Genomic DNA, 16,255 nt, shown 5'->3' on the forward strand with positions numbered 1-16,255 from the left:
CATTCACCATATTTTTTTTATCACACCTCATATTATTATCCTCATTTTACAGAAGACAAAGTTCAGTTACAGAGAGGTTAACCAACTTACTCAAAGTCACACAGCTCAGAAGTGTAAATGCAGACTCAGGATCCAAAACCACTGATTTCGGCTCAGAGCCCAACCTCTCAACCACCATGGTATGCTGCCATTTCTGCACTTCAGGCAGACTTTAAGAACTGAACTGTCGTTCTTACTGCCTATCCCAGAAAAGCTTAGGAATCCTTTGCATCATAGTGTTCTACAATCTAGATAGTTGCTGTCAGTTGTGGAGATTTTGCTTTTTCAAGTTAAAGCAGAAGTTCTATTTAGGAGGAAAATGACATGCTTAGGGTGAGTAGTTAGAATGGATGAATTACATCTTGTGTCCATCTTCCTAGATAAAGAGTTGTATCACTGAGGACATTCGTGTACTTATTGTTTTAATTAAATGTGTTAAAAAGCACCTATTCTATGCCAGGCTCTGGGCTTGATTCTGGGATAAGCACATAAAGATATGTCATTTCTAAGTAGTTTGAGCCTGGGAAGAAAAACCTATCCACGGGATTATCTGTGGAGTCCTGGGCTACAATCCCTGCTGTATAAGGACATCAGAGATTGGCTGCGTCCCATGGCTGGTTTAGAAGCTCCTGGGTTACCCCCAGTCACATTCCATATGCTGAACAAGGCACCAAGGCCTGGTGGACTATTTGTCCTTCACAAATACTGAATATGTTACAAGATGAAACAGAGGAAGGAACTGAGACTATTTTATTAATACTAAGATACCAAACCAAAAATAGATAACTAGAAGCTGAAATTGCAACCTGAATGGGAAGATGTGAATAAAAAAGCTTTTACTTTGAAGTGCTATTGTTAGCAATTACAGAATTGCTCTATTTGAGCTTCTGCAAGTATGCCTGTTCTTTTGCTTCTCAATAATTATCTATTTGATGCAGCTCTATATTTATTGGTATGAAAATATATTTGAGATTACATATTATGTAGCTAGATAGATAGATCCCTTAAAATAGTATACATTTTAAAACTTCATTTTTATTTTTTAAAAATATATGTATTCATGTATACATTGATTTAAATTTGATTTTTTTACAGATAACATTTTTTCATGGATATAACCCCCCCAGTCCCCCCCCAGATAGGTATTGATTCTTTTAAAGTCCTTTGAGGGATAATAAAAGACATTATATTTTTCCTTTAATTTGGGAAAAATCTTTCCTTATTTATAAGTTCCAAAGGAATAGATATATTTCAGTTATTATATATTTTTGTGACTAGAAGAAACACTTAGGACAGAAACTCTTAAGGGTTTCAAAGTCAAAACATTTATTTGCTAACTGAGATGCTGTTTAAGATGCTTTTAATTCCTAGACTGAAATAATTGATTATTAAAACAAATTGCATGGTAATAAATTTAATTTTTCATTCTCTTTCTACCCAAGCATACACACATTTCTCAATAATTAATTTCTGAAACCATTGGTAATGTCAAAGTTACAACATGAAAATTGGATCAGCAATTGCTGGCAGTGCCTCCTTGCGTGTCTTCCTGAAATTGTCCTACCATCAGCATTTTTGAAAGGGGACCTCAATCTCCTTTGACAGACGCCACTAAAACAGTCATTGTTATGTATATTTTATTTTTATTTTTTGCAAACCATAAAAAGTGTCTTATTTGGAGGCTGCCAACCTTCTTAAATGTGTTCTTGCACCAATTCTCTCTGTATCTACAGATCAATTATTTAAACTGAATTATTTTATCTGTAATTCACTTTCCTGCTAAAACTGAAAGTTCACTTTTACCCCCATTCTGCCCACACTCTTATGTATTCCAAGTTACTTCATGGTAGCTATTCCTTTCATTATAAAGGAAGACCACATGGGCATGTGTATAGAAGTGGACAGGTGTGTGAGCAAGGAGGTCAGGGGAGGTAAGATTTTCAGAATGTAGTGAATATTCGAGATGCTGACTAATGTTGCTTTCCAGTTACAGTGGAGAATAAAGGTGACCTGGGGATGCTAAAAGTTTCCAAGCCCACCTACTTTATAACCTATTCATGACCAGACAACCATTTTTCAAAAAAACAGGAGAATGGTTGGAGAACAAAAATGCTGAGATACTCTAGATGTACATTTTCTAAAATATATTCTTTTTATTTATTTATTTTTGCATAGCATATACAATGCCCACTACACTCAGCTTTGGACAGCACTAGTTTATATATATTGAATATGGACAGGGTCTGAGGCAAACTATGTTTTCTTTTTTCTGAATTCCAAAATAAAAGACTTCAGAGAGCTCTGGTTAACTTAACTAAAAGTTACGTTCATATTCAACTGGGAGTATTTCCTCCCACAGATTGAAGACTACAGTTACATACATGCATAGTATATATTTTGGTTATTGCATATTTGCATCTGTGCTTCAAAAAACAGGCTGTCCCATAATGTGATTTACAGTATTTTTAAATGAACTTTTTTATCCACCCTTCTTGCCTTGTTTCATAATACAGAGATTTTGTTGTTATTGTTGTTGACTGGATCCGTAACTTGGCAAGTAAAAAGGGAAATGAAGTAAATAATCTTTCTTCATTCATTTGCAATGACACTAACAGTGGTTGGTAATAGTTTTTCATGAACCTCTTTTGAAATTTCATGAAGCTATGTACCATCTCCCAAAGGGAAAAATGCACAGAAATACAATTTTTTTCCATAAGACTTCAAGGATTTCACAAGCCCCCTGAATATCACATGTGAATCTTGATATAAAATAGTGGCTCCACGGCCGGCAGCGGGCGTGAGCTGCCATCAGCTGCCGTGAGCGGCCGTCCAAAGGCCGGTGACCGATCTGTCTCAGCCAGGAAGAGTGTAATGATCACAATACCAACATGGGCCAGTGAAGCAACGTCCTCCACAACTAGACTGAAGAACAAAAGAACAGCAACTTGTCTGTTCCCCTTCCCCCAATTCCCCAACACTGTTCCCCTCCCCCAATTCCCCAATAAAATCTATAAAAATAAATAAAAATAAATAAAAATTAAAATAAAATAGTGGCTCCAAAATAAAATTTTGAATCAAAGAGAACAAAGAGAATACGTATTAGAAAGTGAACTGAAAATAAACTGCCCATAAAATAAACATACATGATTCCTGTATTAGTAACTTTTAACTGCACAACCATTGACAATATATCCAATTAAGAAATTAACTAAAATTATAAGCCACAACTTAGAAAAGACAAAACAGAAGAAGGAGGAGGAGGAAGAGGACTGTTAAAATAAAATCAAGTAACTTCCCTTAAATCTAATTCAAGATTACAAGTATAAAAACTGTAGCCATGATCAAGAATCATGAAGTAGAAAATATTTAAAATTCATTGATTGCTTCTTTAACAAAGACTGTCAAAATATCCCCCAAATTTAAAAAATGGTCAACCAATCAATAAATTTACTAGTAGGAAACCTTACTTTTAAAATCAGTTTTAGGTGGCCAGCCGAGTGGCTCAGTTCGTTCAGAGCTTGCTCAAGAGTGCAAGCTCCGAGCAACAGCATTTCGAGTCCCAGCCCGAGCTGAGCTGCCAACAGGTGGCAGGATGGCTCAGCTAAAAAAAAAACATATATATATATATATATGTATATATATATATATACATATATATATATATAAAATCAGTTTTTGCTTTTTATTTTCACCCTAAAGAAAGGGGAGACACATTAGGGTCTGTCTATTACATCATTATGTCTATGTTGTCAATAAATGAGTTTACATATTTGCCCCTTTTGTTAATGTCAAGGCCACCTTCCTAGTTACTTTGCTTTAGAAAACTTTCAGATCTCCAAACAATCATTTGTCTACACTAGAGCCTATAGGAAGCCATGCTGATTGCTGGAAGGGCAGTAATCATCCCTAGAAGGGAATCTCAGTATGGAAGCTTGCTCTCAACACCTGGGTCATCGGGCAAGGTCTAGCGTTATTCCCTCAAGGGGACTTGCATGCTCAGTATAGCCTCACCCCCTTCACAGAAGACCCAGCCTGGCTGGAGCCATCCCACCTGCCACAGCTCCTGCTGTGGCATCCACGTCACCCATCTTTAACTTTGGGTTTACAGTAGACGAGGTTTGGGTGGGAACCTACGTTCTGAATTCGTATTCCCTTTGACTCACTGGAATAGTCATGATTTCCTTCAAATCCAGATGTTAAGTAGTACTTATGTTTTTAATGGTTTTTTTATAAAATCAGAAAACATCTACCTTCCCAGAAAATAAACTGGCATAAATTCCTGCAAGAAACATTAGTGACATTCTAAGGAGCTCTGCCAGATATGAAGGGACTGATTATCATTTGAGAAATGTCACCTAGATGTCTCTGTGTGACCCTGCAAGCTGACAACAACCATCCGTTTAGGTTTGTCCACTGGGCCTGTTATTATAAAGCACTTCCCTATTCCTTTCGCTTTTAAAACTGTTCTGGGTTGGAGAACAAATCAGTCACACTCCAAGAACCCAAATTATGTGGGGTCTGAAGGTAGGCTGATGGGACAGTAGAGTTCAACACAAGAATTAACAAGATAAATAGTACTTTCGGATAAGAATGGTGGTTCTCATGCAGAAAAAATGAGCAGTACTATAGGAGAGGGTACACAGTACAGTTCTTTTTGCCTGCAAACTCCTAAGAGGCCATGGGGTTACACCTCTAAAATTATGAAATGAAATACCGAACTTCAAAGATCCAGTCTCTTCATCTCGTAAGTGATGAAATTGGGACCCCACAGAGGATAATTGGCTTATCTAATATCCAAGAGCCAGTTAATGTCCTCGTGGAGACTCAAGCTCAAGCTTCCCTGTGTTTGTTCAATGAGCTTCTAGCTTATCTTGTTGTCATCTCATTTTGTCCAGAACATGGTGACATAAAAGGAAATTATGGACTTCTTAAAAAAATCAGCCTGTGTGTCCTTATTAGAGACCATTTGATTGCTTATACGCTCACTCCTCTCATTGTCCTGCCCCTTTCTTGGCCTGGTAGTTGTGATGTGCACAGTAGGAGCACTGATGGGCTTGTGCTAAATCATCTGGAACCTTTAATAGGGTCCATGAGGGAGTGACTCAAATTCCCTGTTCCCCATCCCCCAGAGTTTTTTACATCCTGAATTGTGTCCATTTCTGCCTCATAATCACTGACTGAAGACATCCAGCTGTGCAGGTTGGGCACACAGTAGGCCTCCTAGTGTGATCACTTGATGATGTTCAGCTTAACAGTGTCAGCTGGGGAACCAGCAGTACTGTATCACAAAGACCTGCTCCCCTTGGTCAGCCAGGTCACTAATGCTCAGGTTGGAAGATTTGTATTCCAGTAGCCAGCCTCATATGCTCTTTGGGGTTCATTGATATGTCTGAACTGAAATCATGACTATGCCATAACTCTATTTGCTTCTTCTCCTTCAGTAGCATCACCCAGTAGCATCTCAGTCCTGAGTCACCATCATTCCCTCCCCGATTGTTGCTCCATTGGGGGACGGGAGCTGAGGACTTAATCAATGGGTTCTCACCCTAATGACATCTATCAAGACCTAAAACATGATCCAGAGGGAAAAAAAATTAGATGAAATGAAAAGTTAACAGACAAAATGACCCTGCAATTGCTAGACTTCCTTTGTTGTTTTCTTTGTAGCATTTTATTTCATTTTTTTGATGTTGGTTTATATCCAGTTGCATATCAAACCAGCATCTCTTCTACATGCAAGGCATCTAGTTTGGCTTCACTGAATATCACTCAGAAAATGGAGTGGAAAATTGTTTGGTGTGGTCATTCCTGAGCTTCCCTCTCTCATTTTGGAGACTGTGTTAAAAAAATATTGAAATATTTTATATAAATTTTACATGAGCAGATATTTCTGCTTAAGCAATTTGGTTACAAAATGCTCTCAATGAACTCAGGGAGCTCCAAATAAATGTATTTTCTTTAATGAAAAAACAGTTGAAAAGTTATAATTTTATGAATTCTGCTCTGTGAGAGAAGTGTCGGGACTTATCATTAATTATTGTATTTCCTTGTCCCACCCAGCGAGTGACATTTCATAATTTATCACTAGCCAATATATTTTGTTAAATCCAGTACTGTTGTGTTTTATTGTCCTGCCAAACAGGTCCTTTCCTGTCCTTCAACCCTGCTGTGGTGATCGTCGTTGTCAGTGGTGTTGGTGTTGTGTGTGGTTTGCTGCATGGCAGTGTGTTGGTCAATAGATCTATGTGTAAATTGATGTACCACTGGTGTTTTAACACTGTGTCTCTGTAACTATTTGCGCTGCTAGCTGCTACACTGAAGCAACCATGCTGTTCTCAAGGCAGTCTACCCTTGATGATTTAGATGGACCAGAAACTGTTCCTAAAACAAGTGAGCGTGCTCGACCTAGGCTCCGTAAAATGCTCAGCTTGGATATGTCCTCCTCATCAGCTGACAGTGGCAGTTTAGCATCAAGGTGCTTAACTTGTGCATGCTTTGTTCCATCATTTTATCATCTTTCCCCCCTTTGTGTCACTGCAACTATCAGTTCTTGTGATGTATGTTTCCTTTTCATTTTTTTAAAAGAATTTGCATGAATAACCAAGGCATAACCACCACCTTTTCTGGGACTTAACTGGTCATTCCCAGGACAGCATTCTATTAAACTAACTGCTCTTTAGTTTTTGTCTGTTAGAAGTTTCTTAAAAACCCTTATTATAAACATTGTCCTCCATTTTGTAAGTATTTTACACTTTTCACTTTCAAAGAAAAAAACATGTTTCTTTCTTGATTGAGAGCTCATGTAGGCAGTCTTCACAGGGGGAAACGTGTCAGGAAAGGTGGAAAAATTATTCCCATGATTTCATCAAAAGATACATGCAGTAGGAAAAAAAATCCAAAAATCAGTAATATGTGGTCATTTTTAATTGATACAGAATGAATCTGTCCACATCTTATATGTACAATTGACATAAAAGTCAAAATATATTTTACCAGAATATATCATGCTTGCAGAGCTTAACTTGTTTTGTTTGGAAAAGATTGCTTTGAGCTTAAGTTTTCTCATTAAATCCTACCATAAAATAAAAATCACTTAGAAATGAAATTATTTGCATAAAATCCAAAGGCTCTTTTTTGAGTTGCCTTTGAATGTTCAGCAGGGGCACAGAAGCATCAGCTACATTGTGCTTATCCTGACACCAAAATAACCCAATCCAAAACTAATTTTAATTTTGGCAGATTAGAGGTTTGTTAACTTCTTTTTTGCTGGCAGCTATATATCTTAATACAGTGCTGCAGTATGCTGAAGTCTGGCAATGATGGGAATGCCTTGGCCATTTGAGATGTCCTTTGGCAGACACATGCTATGCCATTCCACTTTGTTGATTCCTGAAGGTACTGAGATTTGTTGAATCCCTTCGGGGCCAGTCCAGATCCAAAACCATAGAGAGAGTGCCTGTCATTGGATATAGTTTAACCGGAAGTTCGAACTGGTGTGGGGTTGGCTCCAGTGGTCTGAAAATTCACTGGGATGATCAATTTCATGGCCTTCCTAGGAGACTATGTCTAATTGAGGTAAGTCTTAGCAAAAAGCTGGTTTGGCTTGGCATTCCAAGAGCCTTCTACATGATGTGCACACTTAGGGTCAAAGCCATAGTAATATTAAACACTTGACCAGGAACCAAGAACACATGCAAATTTGGTTCTTCAGTCTCAGGGCTCAGTCAAGGCTCATCCATTAATTCATTTATTCATTGACATGTCTACACCAGTGTTGATGACAAGAAAAATGGGTACAATCTGTGCATTTGAGAATCTCAGTGCTTTTAGACCCTAGCTGCCCGGATATGCCATTGAGATAACAGTGCGTATTTCAGAGTCCAACAAATTATAGTACTATATCCACAGATTCCATATAACCAGTAACTTTTGCTCCTCTCACATTTGGGGACTGACATAGACAAAATTAAAAGACATGTCATGAATTTCACTGGTGTGGCTGCTCTAGTTTCATTTCCAACTTTTCCTGCATGGACCTGGCAAGGAAAGTTAGAAGGCAAAACATTAAAATAAGGAGAGGAGAGACGCAAGAGAAAGGAACAGGGTGCCAAAAAGAGAGAATGAAGAGAAGGGTAGAGAGCTGATGGGAAGTGAATACTAGAAGGGGAGTTGGCAGAATAAAATCAGCTAAAGTTGTTGGGAGGAGAGAGAGCGGAAGTGAACCCTGAGGGTGGAGCAAACAGCCCCAAGGAGAGATCACAGAGAGGAAGAGAAAATGGTGGGTGTTTCCTTGTGTAAACAAAGAGCTCAGTGAGATATGTTTGGGAGTTGGAGAGATGGTGAAATTTCAGTCAAATGTAATAAGTGCCAATAAGAAAAAGGCAAAGGATGGAAAAACAGGAAGAGACAATAAATATTAAAGAAGTGTGTCATTTTTTTTTAAAGCATGAAGTTGTTTAGCCAATATTTTATCATTTCTATCCTCCTCTTCTGGATCTGGGTGGGTCCCTTGCACAAGACTGAGAGTAGAGTTTATCTTGGTCAACACCAACAGACACAAACTGGCAAGACTTCTCATTTCCATATGCACCCTGCTTAAAATACATATAAATGGTAGGTATGCTGTGCTATGTCTTGATTTGGAGACAAACAATGGAACCCATGGCTGTGAATTTTTATATGATTTTTAAAACCTCTGTGCATAGGTGGGTTTAGCAACTTGTGAGACATGTGACTTGCTCTGGTTTTCAACTGGGTGTGTGCACTGTTAGCTTTTGCATTTGAGAGGCTGCTGTTTTCAGTCTCTACAGACCAGAGATGAATCTCCTGAAGGAACAAAGCAGATAGAATGCAGGAAGGTGAGATGGGGTGTTTGATTTTTTCACATGCCTTGATGTTTTTATTTGGGAGTGCTGAGAAAGTTTCTTGAGAATTTGGAGGGATTCCAAGGAGCTGTATGCTAAGACAATTGTCTGTGTGGGTTCCTTTCTCCTGACAGCGAGCCCACGCAGTGCACCATGTTGTACTCACGCCAGGGGACCACAGAAACCATAGAAGAGGTGGAGACGGAGCAGGATGAGGAGATGGAGGTCAGGGACGAGGAGGGCGGTGAGGCCGCAGTGGATGCAGTGCCAGAGCGGCCTGAGGAGGAGGAGGAGGAGGAGGAGGAGGGCGAGGAGGAGGAGGAGGAGGAGGCGGAGGAGGAGGAAGAGGCGGTGGAGACAGAAGAATCTGAGGAGGTCAGCCTCACTCCTGACACTGAGTTGCCACGGTACTCCACCGAGGAGGGCAATGTGGAGGTCCCGCCATCCTACAGCAAGGCGGTCAGCTTTGAGCGCCTGTCCTTCGACTCACGGGATGACTGCGCAAGCCCAAGCCGCATGGCGGTCAGTCCCGACGACAGCCGCTCCGACAGGCTGGAGTCCAGCATCTTACCACCGCTGACTCACGAGCTGACTGCCAGCGAGCTGCTGCTGAACAAGTAAGAGCCCGCTGGCTGCTTGAAGGCGTATCTGGGGGTCAGGGCTTCCATGTGCACGCGCTTCCATGCACACTGTAGTTGTGCATAGAGAAACTCACATATTAAAAATGCCCACCTAGATATTTACAGCTAACAGATACAGTTTTCATTATTTCTCATACTGCAAGTATAAAACAAACTTCAGGTCTTCTATCACTAAATGATAGAACTAGCAAAAGCTGTCAATAGACACTGCTCACATTTCTTTCTGTAATATAATGGTAGGTTGTTTCCACAAGAAATCTGGGGACATAGGAAGAGAGGAAAGACAGAATGGATCATGCAATATGGAAATCGGTAATTTTGAGAAATTAAGACAAATTTATTGCCATGCTGTTTATTTTACCAGAATGTTCCATGACGATGAACTTGAAGAGTCGGAAAAATTCTACATTGGCCAGCCCAGGTTCTTGCTGTTGTTCTACGCCATGTACAACACACTGGTGGCCCGCTCAGAAATGGTGTGCTATTTTGTGATCATCCTCAACCACATGGTCTCTGCCTCCATGATCACCCTTGTGCTCCCCATTCTGATCTTCCTCTGGGCCATGCTGTCTGTCCCTAGGCCCAGCAGACGGTTCTGGATGATGGCCATTGTCTACACAGAGGTAGGCCTTGGGTGGAACCTTCCTGCAAGTTGCTTTGGGCATTCACTCTATGTGGTCCTGCCCTGAGTCCAGGTAGTTTCACACAGAACAATGAGTTAGATGGATATCCTTGGATAGACAAATAAATGTAACTCACAGTTATCTAATGCTGGTAATTTTATATATCTTTTCACATTTCATACCTCACACAAAATAGCAGCTACTATCATTCCTATTTAACAGATAAGGAACCAGCCGTTAGTGAGACTGAAGGCCCAAAGCTATCCAGCTGGCAAGTGTTGGGGCAGATGCTTGAAGCCTGATTGTCTGTCCTAGAATATTAACCACTAAGATATTAACAGTGCTATGCAGAACTAAGTGTAGTGCCTGGAGCCTCTGGATATTGCGTTAGTGGATACTAAATTAAACAATACAGTAAGCACTTTGAATATAGTTTCATGCAACATGCATGTTTTCCATTTTTAAGCCTAAAAGCCAGTTTCCACACCTCAAAACACAAAGTTATTTAATGATGCACTTAAAAATCTGAATAACAAAAGGTATGAATTGCCAGCCCATTTTCATCACTTGGCAGAGTACAAGAGACACTCTGCCCAACTGTATGTCCCTGCTTTTCTGTTCTATTAAATATATAGATCACAAATTCCCATGACAACCATAAAATTGAATACATAGACGATGTATTACAGAATTGTTCACCTGAAACCTAAGTAACTTTACTAACAATTGTCACCCCAATAAACTTTAATTTAAAAAAAAAGAAAAGAAAAGGGAGTGCTATAGACTTTGTGCCTTGGGCTATCATAGTTCTTTGTGTTAGGTTTGTGAAGAAGGCTGATTTTCTTAACTGGCTCATAAGAAAACATATTTAGAAAACAATGGTACTGTAATTACTTCTTAAAGTATAGTACTCATGATTGATGTACTGTTAGAGTCTAGAAATTTTGCAAATTTATAAATAATTCAACAGTAATAACAAAGCTATATGTTAAGTCATATCAAAATTATTCAGCATAAAGTGTTAATGTCATGAATCTTATTTCCATAATAAAGATAAAAGATGCAGCCAAATATTACTTTAATTAGCCTTCACACCACAATCTTGCCAAAATAATTATTCTTAAATATTAGTTCCATTACATCACTTTGTGATACAGGATATAAATGACTCTTTATTTGGGGAATGTGTATATTTTCTAACACCTCTGTGGGAGCGCTTTTCTCACCTAGGAGTAAAGTAAGAGCAGGTACTGATAATGTGGAAAAGGGAACAAGAGCAAGTTACACACAACTTTCATCTTAAGAACAAAATCTTTCTGATTATGTAAATTTGGCTTCTCCATTTTTTCTGTCACACTGAGGAATGAAGAAGTAGGAAATTGTTGTTAAAGAAGTAGGAAGTTGATGTTAATTCACTCCACAATGTGGACTATGTGCCAAAACCCAAGAACTATGCTTAGGATGAAATATAATAATAAAAAAAAAGCAGTTTCTGTTTCTCAGTGGCTTATAGACTAATGTGGTAGACAGATATTGATGTAAACAAAGAATTACCCTACAACTGATACACAACTTCATTAGATACTGTACAAGACTTAGATGGAGGCTGTGCCTCATGCAGCCTGGTGGGGTGGAGAGAGGTTAGATATCATGGTAACTTCTCAGTAGAAGAGAACTTAGAGTTGAGTCTTAAGGGATGAGTGTAAGATCACCAAAGGAAGAATAGCAAAGGGAGCTGCAGTCATTAGGAATAACCCATGAAAAGAAACAAAGGCATAAGACAACCTGGCAAGTGCTAAGAATGACAGGTGGCTTATGATAGCTGGAAGGCAGGCTGCAAGTAGAGAGCGCAGCAGATGGAGCTTGGGAATGTCAACAGGGTTTATGCTTAGGACATATCCCCTTGGATTAAAGGATTTGAACAGGGGCATGACTCAATCAGGTTTGTGTTTTTGCAAGTTTTTATACAGAATGAATGTGGAGGCATGGAGACCAGGTAGGAAATGAGTTTAGCTGTCTGGATGAGAAGCAATAGGGTCTGAGTGCAGTGACAATGATGTTGACGATGAGTGGGTAAATGAGATTTTAATAATTGACTAACACTGGTTGGGGTGTGAGGGAGAAAAGAAGAAGCAAGAATGACCTCCAGGTTTCTGTTTTGGCGTTTGGTGTGTGGGGATGCCATCCACTAAGATGACTGGTGATGCTGTCCACAAAGAACAGGACTGTTCTTTGCAGAAGCTTGACTAAGAAGACAAGAGAGGAGAAGAGCTAAAGGGAGACTCTAGGTCAAGAGAAGACTTTTAAAAGTATTTTTTATTAATGAATTATATATGTTGCAATGAACTCCTGCTGATATAGACATTAGAGATATGCTTAAATGAACCCCATCAATTTTCGCATTTGTCTTTCTACCTCAACATACCACTTCTCTACAACATTTATACCGTGATTTAGTTACCAGCACAACTGGACAATTTGTTTCACTTATTTTTATTTCTTCTTGAGAAGAAATTCCAGTGAGCAATAAAGTAGTGAGAAAAAAGAGATTAGAGTAAAGTAAAAATTGTGTACATCAAAATTGCATAATATGTTCATAAAGATCACAAATTACAGCAATATTTAAATATAAACATACAAATATTATTCTGCTAATTTTTCCTAATTACCATGTTTTAATAGCTGTATAGTTATATGAATATCAATTAAATCAGTATAAATTAACCAACTAATTTAAGGAAATAATTTAAGCAATGTCATGAGTAACCTGACTGGCCCTAATATATCTACAATCAATGGCAATTGTGAGGGTATGATATAGCTCTTGTTCTAAAGTCTATGGTCTGTAAAAATCATAATGTTATTATTCCACATAATTGTGTGCATTCCTATCATCAAAACTGTGGAATGATATTTAAAAATATTTTATATTGCTGTTTCTCTTATATAACTATTAAAAGGAGTATTTTTTTTTTAATTTCTATCGTCTGTGTGCAGGTGACAATTGTGGTCAAGTATTTCTTCCAGTTTGGGTTTTTTCCCTGGAATAAGCATGTGGAATTCAACAAGGATAAACCTTACCATCCACCTAATATCATAGGAGTGGAAAAGAAAGAAGGTTATGTTCTTTATGATCTCATTCAGCTCCTGGCTCTTTTCTTCCATCGATCAATTTTGAAGGTACTGCATGTTAACAGTTACATGTTGATAATTGCAGTCCCTGTAATACTCCTGGAGAATATGAACATTAGGATTGGTGACAGTGCTGAAGGGATAGTGAAGGGTGGCATCTACCTGCATGCTTTCAAAACAAACAAACAAACAAAAAACAGTTATATTCATTTAGTGGACATTTTCTCCAACACTCTGTACTCAATAATGGAATTTGTAATAAATCTGGGAGAATATTTCCCCATATTTCTCCCCTCCCCTGGGTTGAACATATAACTAATCCACATTTACAGGAATTGCTTGAATGGCATACAGTATCTTAATGCCTGATATGCTAAATTCTACTCCTAGTTTAAGCCAGAACATCAGAGAGCTATAATTTGGGGTGGATCACATTGCCTCTCATCTCCATCCCAATCTCTGCCTACCTTCTTTATTGGGTTGTCGGAAAAGTCATGATGCATTTTCGCAACAAAAAACAGAAAAATGCGTCATGACTTTTCTGACAACTCAATAATAGCATTGCTTTATTGGGTAGTTTCTTGTCGTGAAACCATTAGCTTGAGTGAGAGACCATACATTAAATGGTCTGGTAAAGCCAGTGCTATGCTTTCCATAAGCTTATTGTTGAGAAAGCCATTTATCACACTGCTTTGGGAAGACATGACTATAGGATTACCTGTCTCAGGTTCAGTAACTCTTGTCATCCTCCTGAGAAACTGTTTGAGTTTTTCCTTCTTGTATATGGTGAACTATAAGCTGAGCTTGTAAGTGTGTAAAATATGCTACTCAATGATAAAAATTAGAAATTATTGTATAGCATACATTTTATGTGTTGATGTGCCTATTGTCACAACCTTACTTCTCTTCCTTTAACCTTGTCTCCTTTTATAAAACATTTTAAATTTATTTTATCAAGTAGTATCTTTATTAGTTCTTTTTTAGAATAGGCTTGACCTATGTTAATATATACACACACATATACATATATGCACACATACATATGTAGCAGTGTGTTCAACTTCTGTCCTACTCAATGGCTAATTCAAACTGGGCTCTTCTTCATATTCCTTTGGTCAAGATCATCACTCTATCTTTTGTTACCTTGCAAAGTACCCAAGTCCCTAACCTTTCATTTTGGGGGAGCCTTAATGGGTCATTGCGTTGTGATCTGTTATCCGAGGAAACCAATTAGCCAAAATTGAATTTGCCCAAATACTCCAGTTCTTCTGATGAATACATTAATTATCCAAATTAATCCAATTTATTAATTGTTGTTATGAGTATATTAATAAATGTATTAACCTTATTGTTTTAGTTCTAGAAATTAGTTTAAATTTCAGCATTTAAAACATGATGGTATAATTTTGGCCTCTTTAGAGTTCTCTTACAACTTTTGTATCCTTTTGCATGTAATTTTGAAAATTTTATAAACCTTTACGCATTTTTACTATTTTTATTATTTTTACTACTTTTCATCAATATTTGAATGGTTTAACAGCTACAATTTTATATTTAAAGTATATAATAAATAAAATTTTGGTGTTTTATATTGATACTCTGATATCTTCTTTGAAAATTTCATTTATATTGTGAATGTATATGAGATTTAAGGTGCTGGTATTATGCTGAAATTTTGGCTAATGATATGAAAAATACTTTTTGAAATGATAAATCTTTTTATGAGAAAACCAAACTACCCTACAGTTTTTGAAAAGAATAAAACCTCTTATGGAAACCAAATAATGAAAACTATGTAGAAATTTAAAAAGTGGTTAAAACTATCCTATTTAGTATTAATTGCTGCAATTTTATAAATAATTGGAAGAACTAAAAAACTTAAATATACTACTAAGAAAGTGGAAAAGGAATCTAAATATGTTAAAATGTTGGCAAAAGACAAAACAACTGTTAAAATGATTTGAAAGAAATCAGTATAAACTGAAAAATCCCATTAAGAACACCTAAAATGGTTGTTTATCAGAATACATTCAATATGTTTAAAAAACAATATACCTATAAATAAATATTTAAGAATAATCTGTAAATTATGTGACTTTGTCTTTTGATGAATTGATTATTCTCTGAGTTGGTTTTTGATCAACTGATTTATGGCAAATTGGCCTGGAGCTCTTATCCTCTAACGTATGTGTCAGAGGGAGGACTGATCAGTCTTGGCAAATAAATGCAGAGCCTGGCAATAAGGTGCTCAGGAGGCAGTGAGCTCATTTGGGAATTTCGTCCAATAGCAGCAAGGCCATCTCATCATAAGGGTGACTTGTGGTCCAACATGGTCCCTGGTTTCTCAGCCTCCTTTTCTACTGTCATTCTTCCCCTCTTTATCAGTCCCTTTTATCCCATTTCCTTGAAGCTGTGCAGAATGCATCATACATAACCTCTGTCTCACAATGTGGGCCAACATTTTTTGAGTAAAGTTATTTGCAACTCTGTTTCTGAGTCAGCCATGTGTGATTCAGGGATTCACATCTTGTTATACAGGCTGGAAGAGTGGCAGCATCATTATTCAAGTACAGATTTTTGGGGAACATGAGGCAGTGAGGCTAAATTCACCCACCGATACTTCAAGTAGATACTTTGAATGCTATTGTAACCATAGAGAGATGTGTTCTGGAAAGCACTTTCACTCAAGGAACAAGTCAAGTGATTATAATTTCATGTTTACTCCATCTGTCAAACATTACCTGTGTCCATCTCAATTAATTAGCCAAACCCTTAGAATCTACCCTCACTCACCTCCATTCTACAGGGACCATCATAAGATTATAAATAAGCTTTCTTAGAATCCCTTCTCCTGCTTTGGTTTCTAATCTTTTTTTAAATTTTAATTTCAGCTTTATTGAGGTATAATTGACAAATAAAATTGTAAAATATTTAAAGTATACACCGTGGTGATTAG

At 37.7% G+C, this 16,255-nt stretch overlaps 1 protein-coding gene across 1 annotated transcript in view; it reads left to right on the forward strand.

Annotated features, from left to right (window-relative positions):
• PIEZO2 (piezo type mechanosensitive ion channel component 2) overlaps positions 1–16,255 on the forward strand; it is a 133,331-nt gene that overhangs the window by 84,322 nt on the left and 32,754 nt on the right. The window contains exons 32-36 of the mRNA XM_019649942.1: positions 6,347–6,514; positions 9,038–9,128; positions 9,207–9,520; positions 9,909–10,167; positions 13,165–13,347. Of these exons, the coding sequence (XP_019505487.1) occupies positions 6,347–6,514; positions 9,038–9,128; positions 9,207–9,520; positions 9,909–10,167; positions 13,165–13,347 (1,015 nt within the window). The remainder of the gene's footprint in view (positions 1–6,346; positions 6,515–9,037; positions 9,129–9,206; positions 9,521–9,908; positions 10,168–13,164; positions 13,348–16,255) is intronic.

The sequence above is a fragment of the Hipposideros armiger genome, unplaced genomic scaffold (assembly GCF_001890085.2).
Source record: "Hipposideros armiger isolate ML-2016 unplaced genomic scaffold, ASM189008v1 scaffold_136, whole genome shotgun sequence".
Lineage (NCBI taxonomy): Eukaryota > Metazoa > Chordata > Mammalia > Chiroptera > Hipposideridae > Hipposideros > Hipposideros armiger.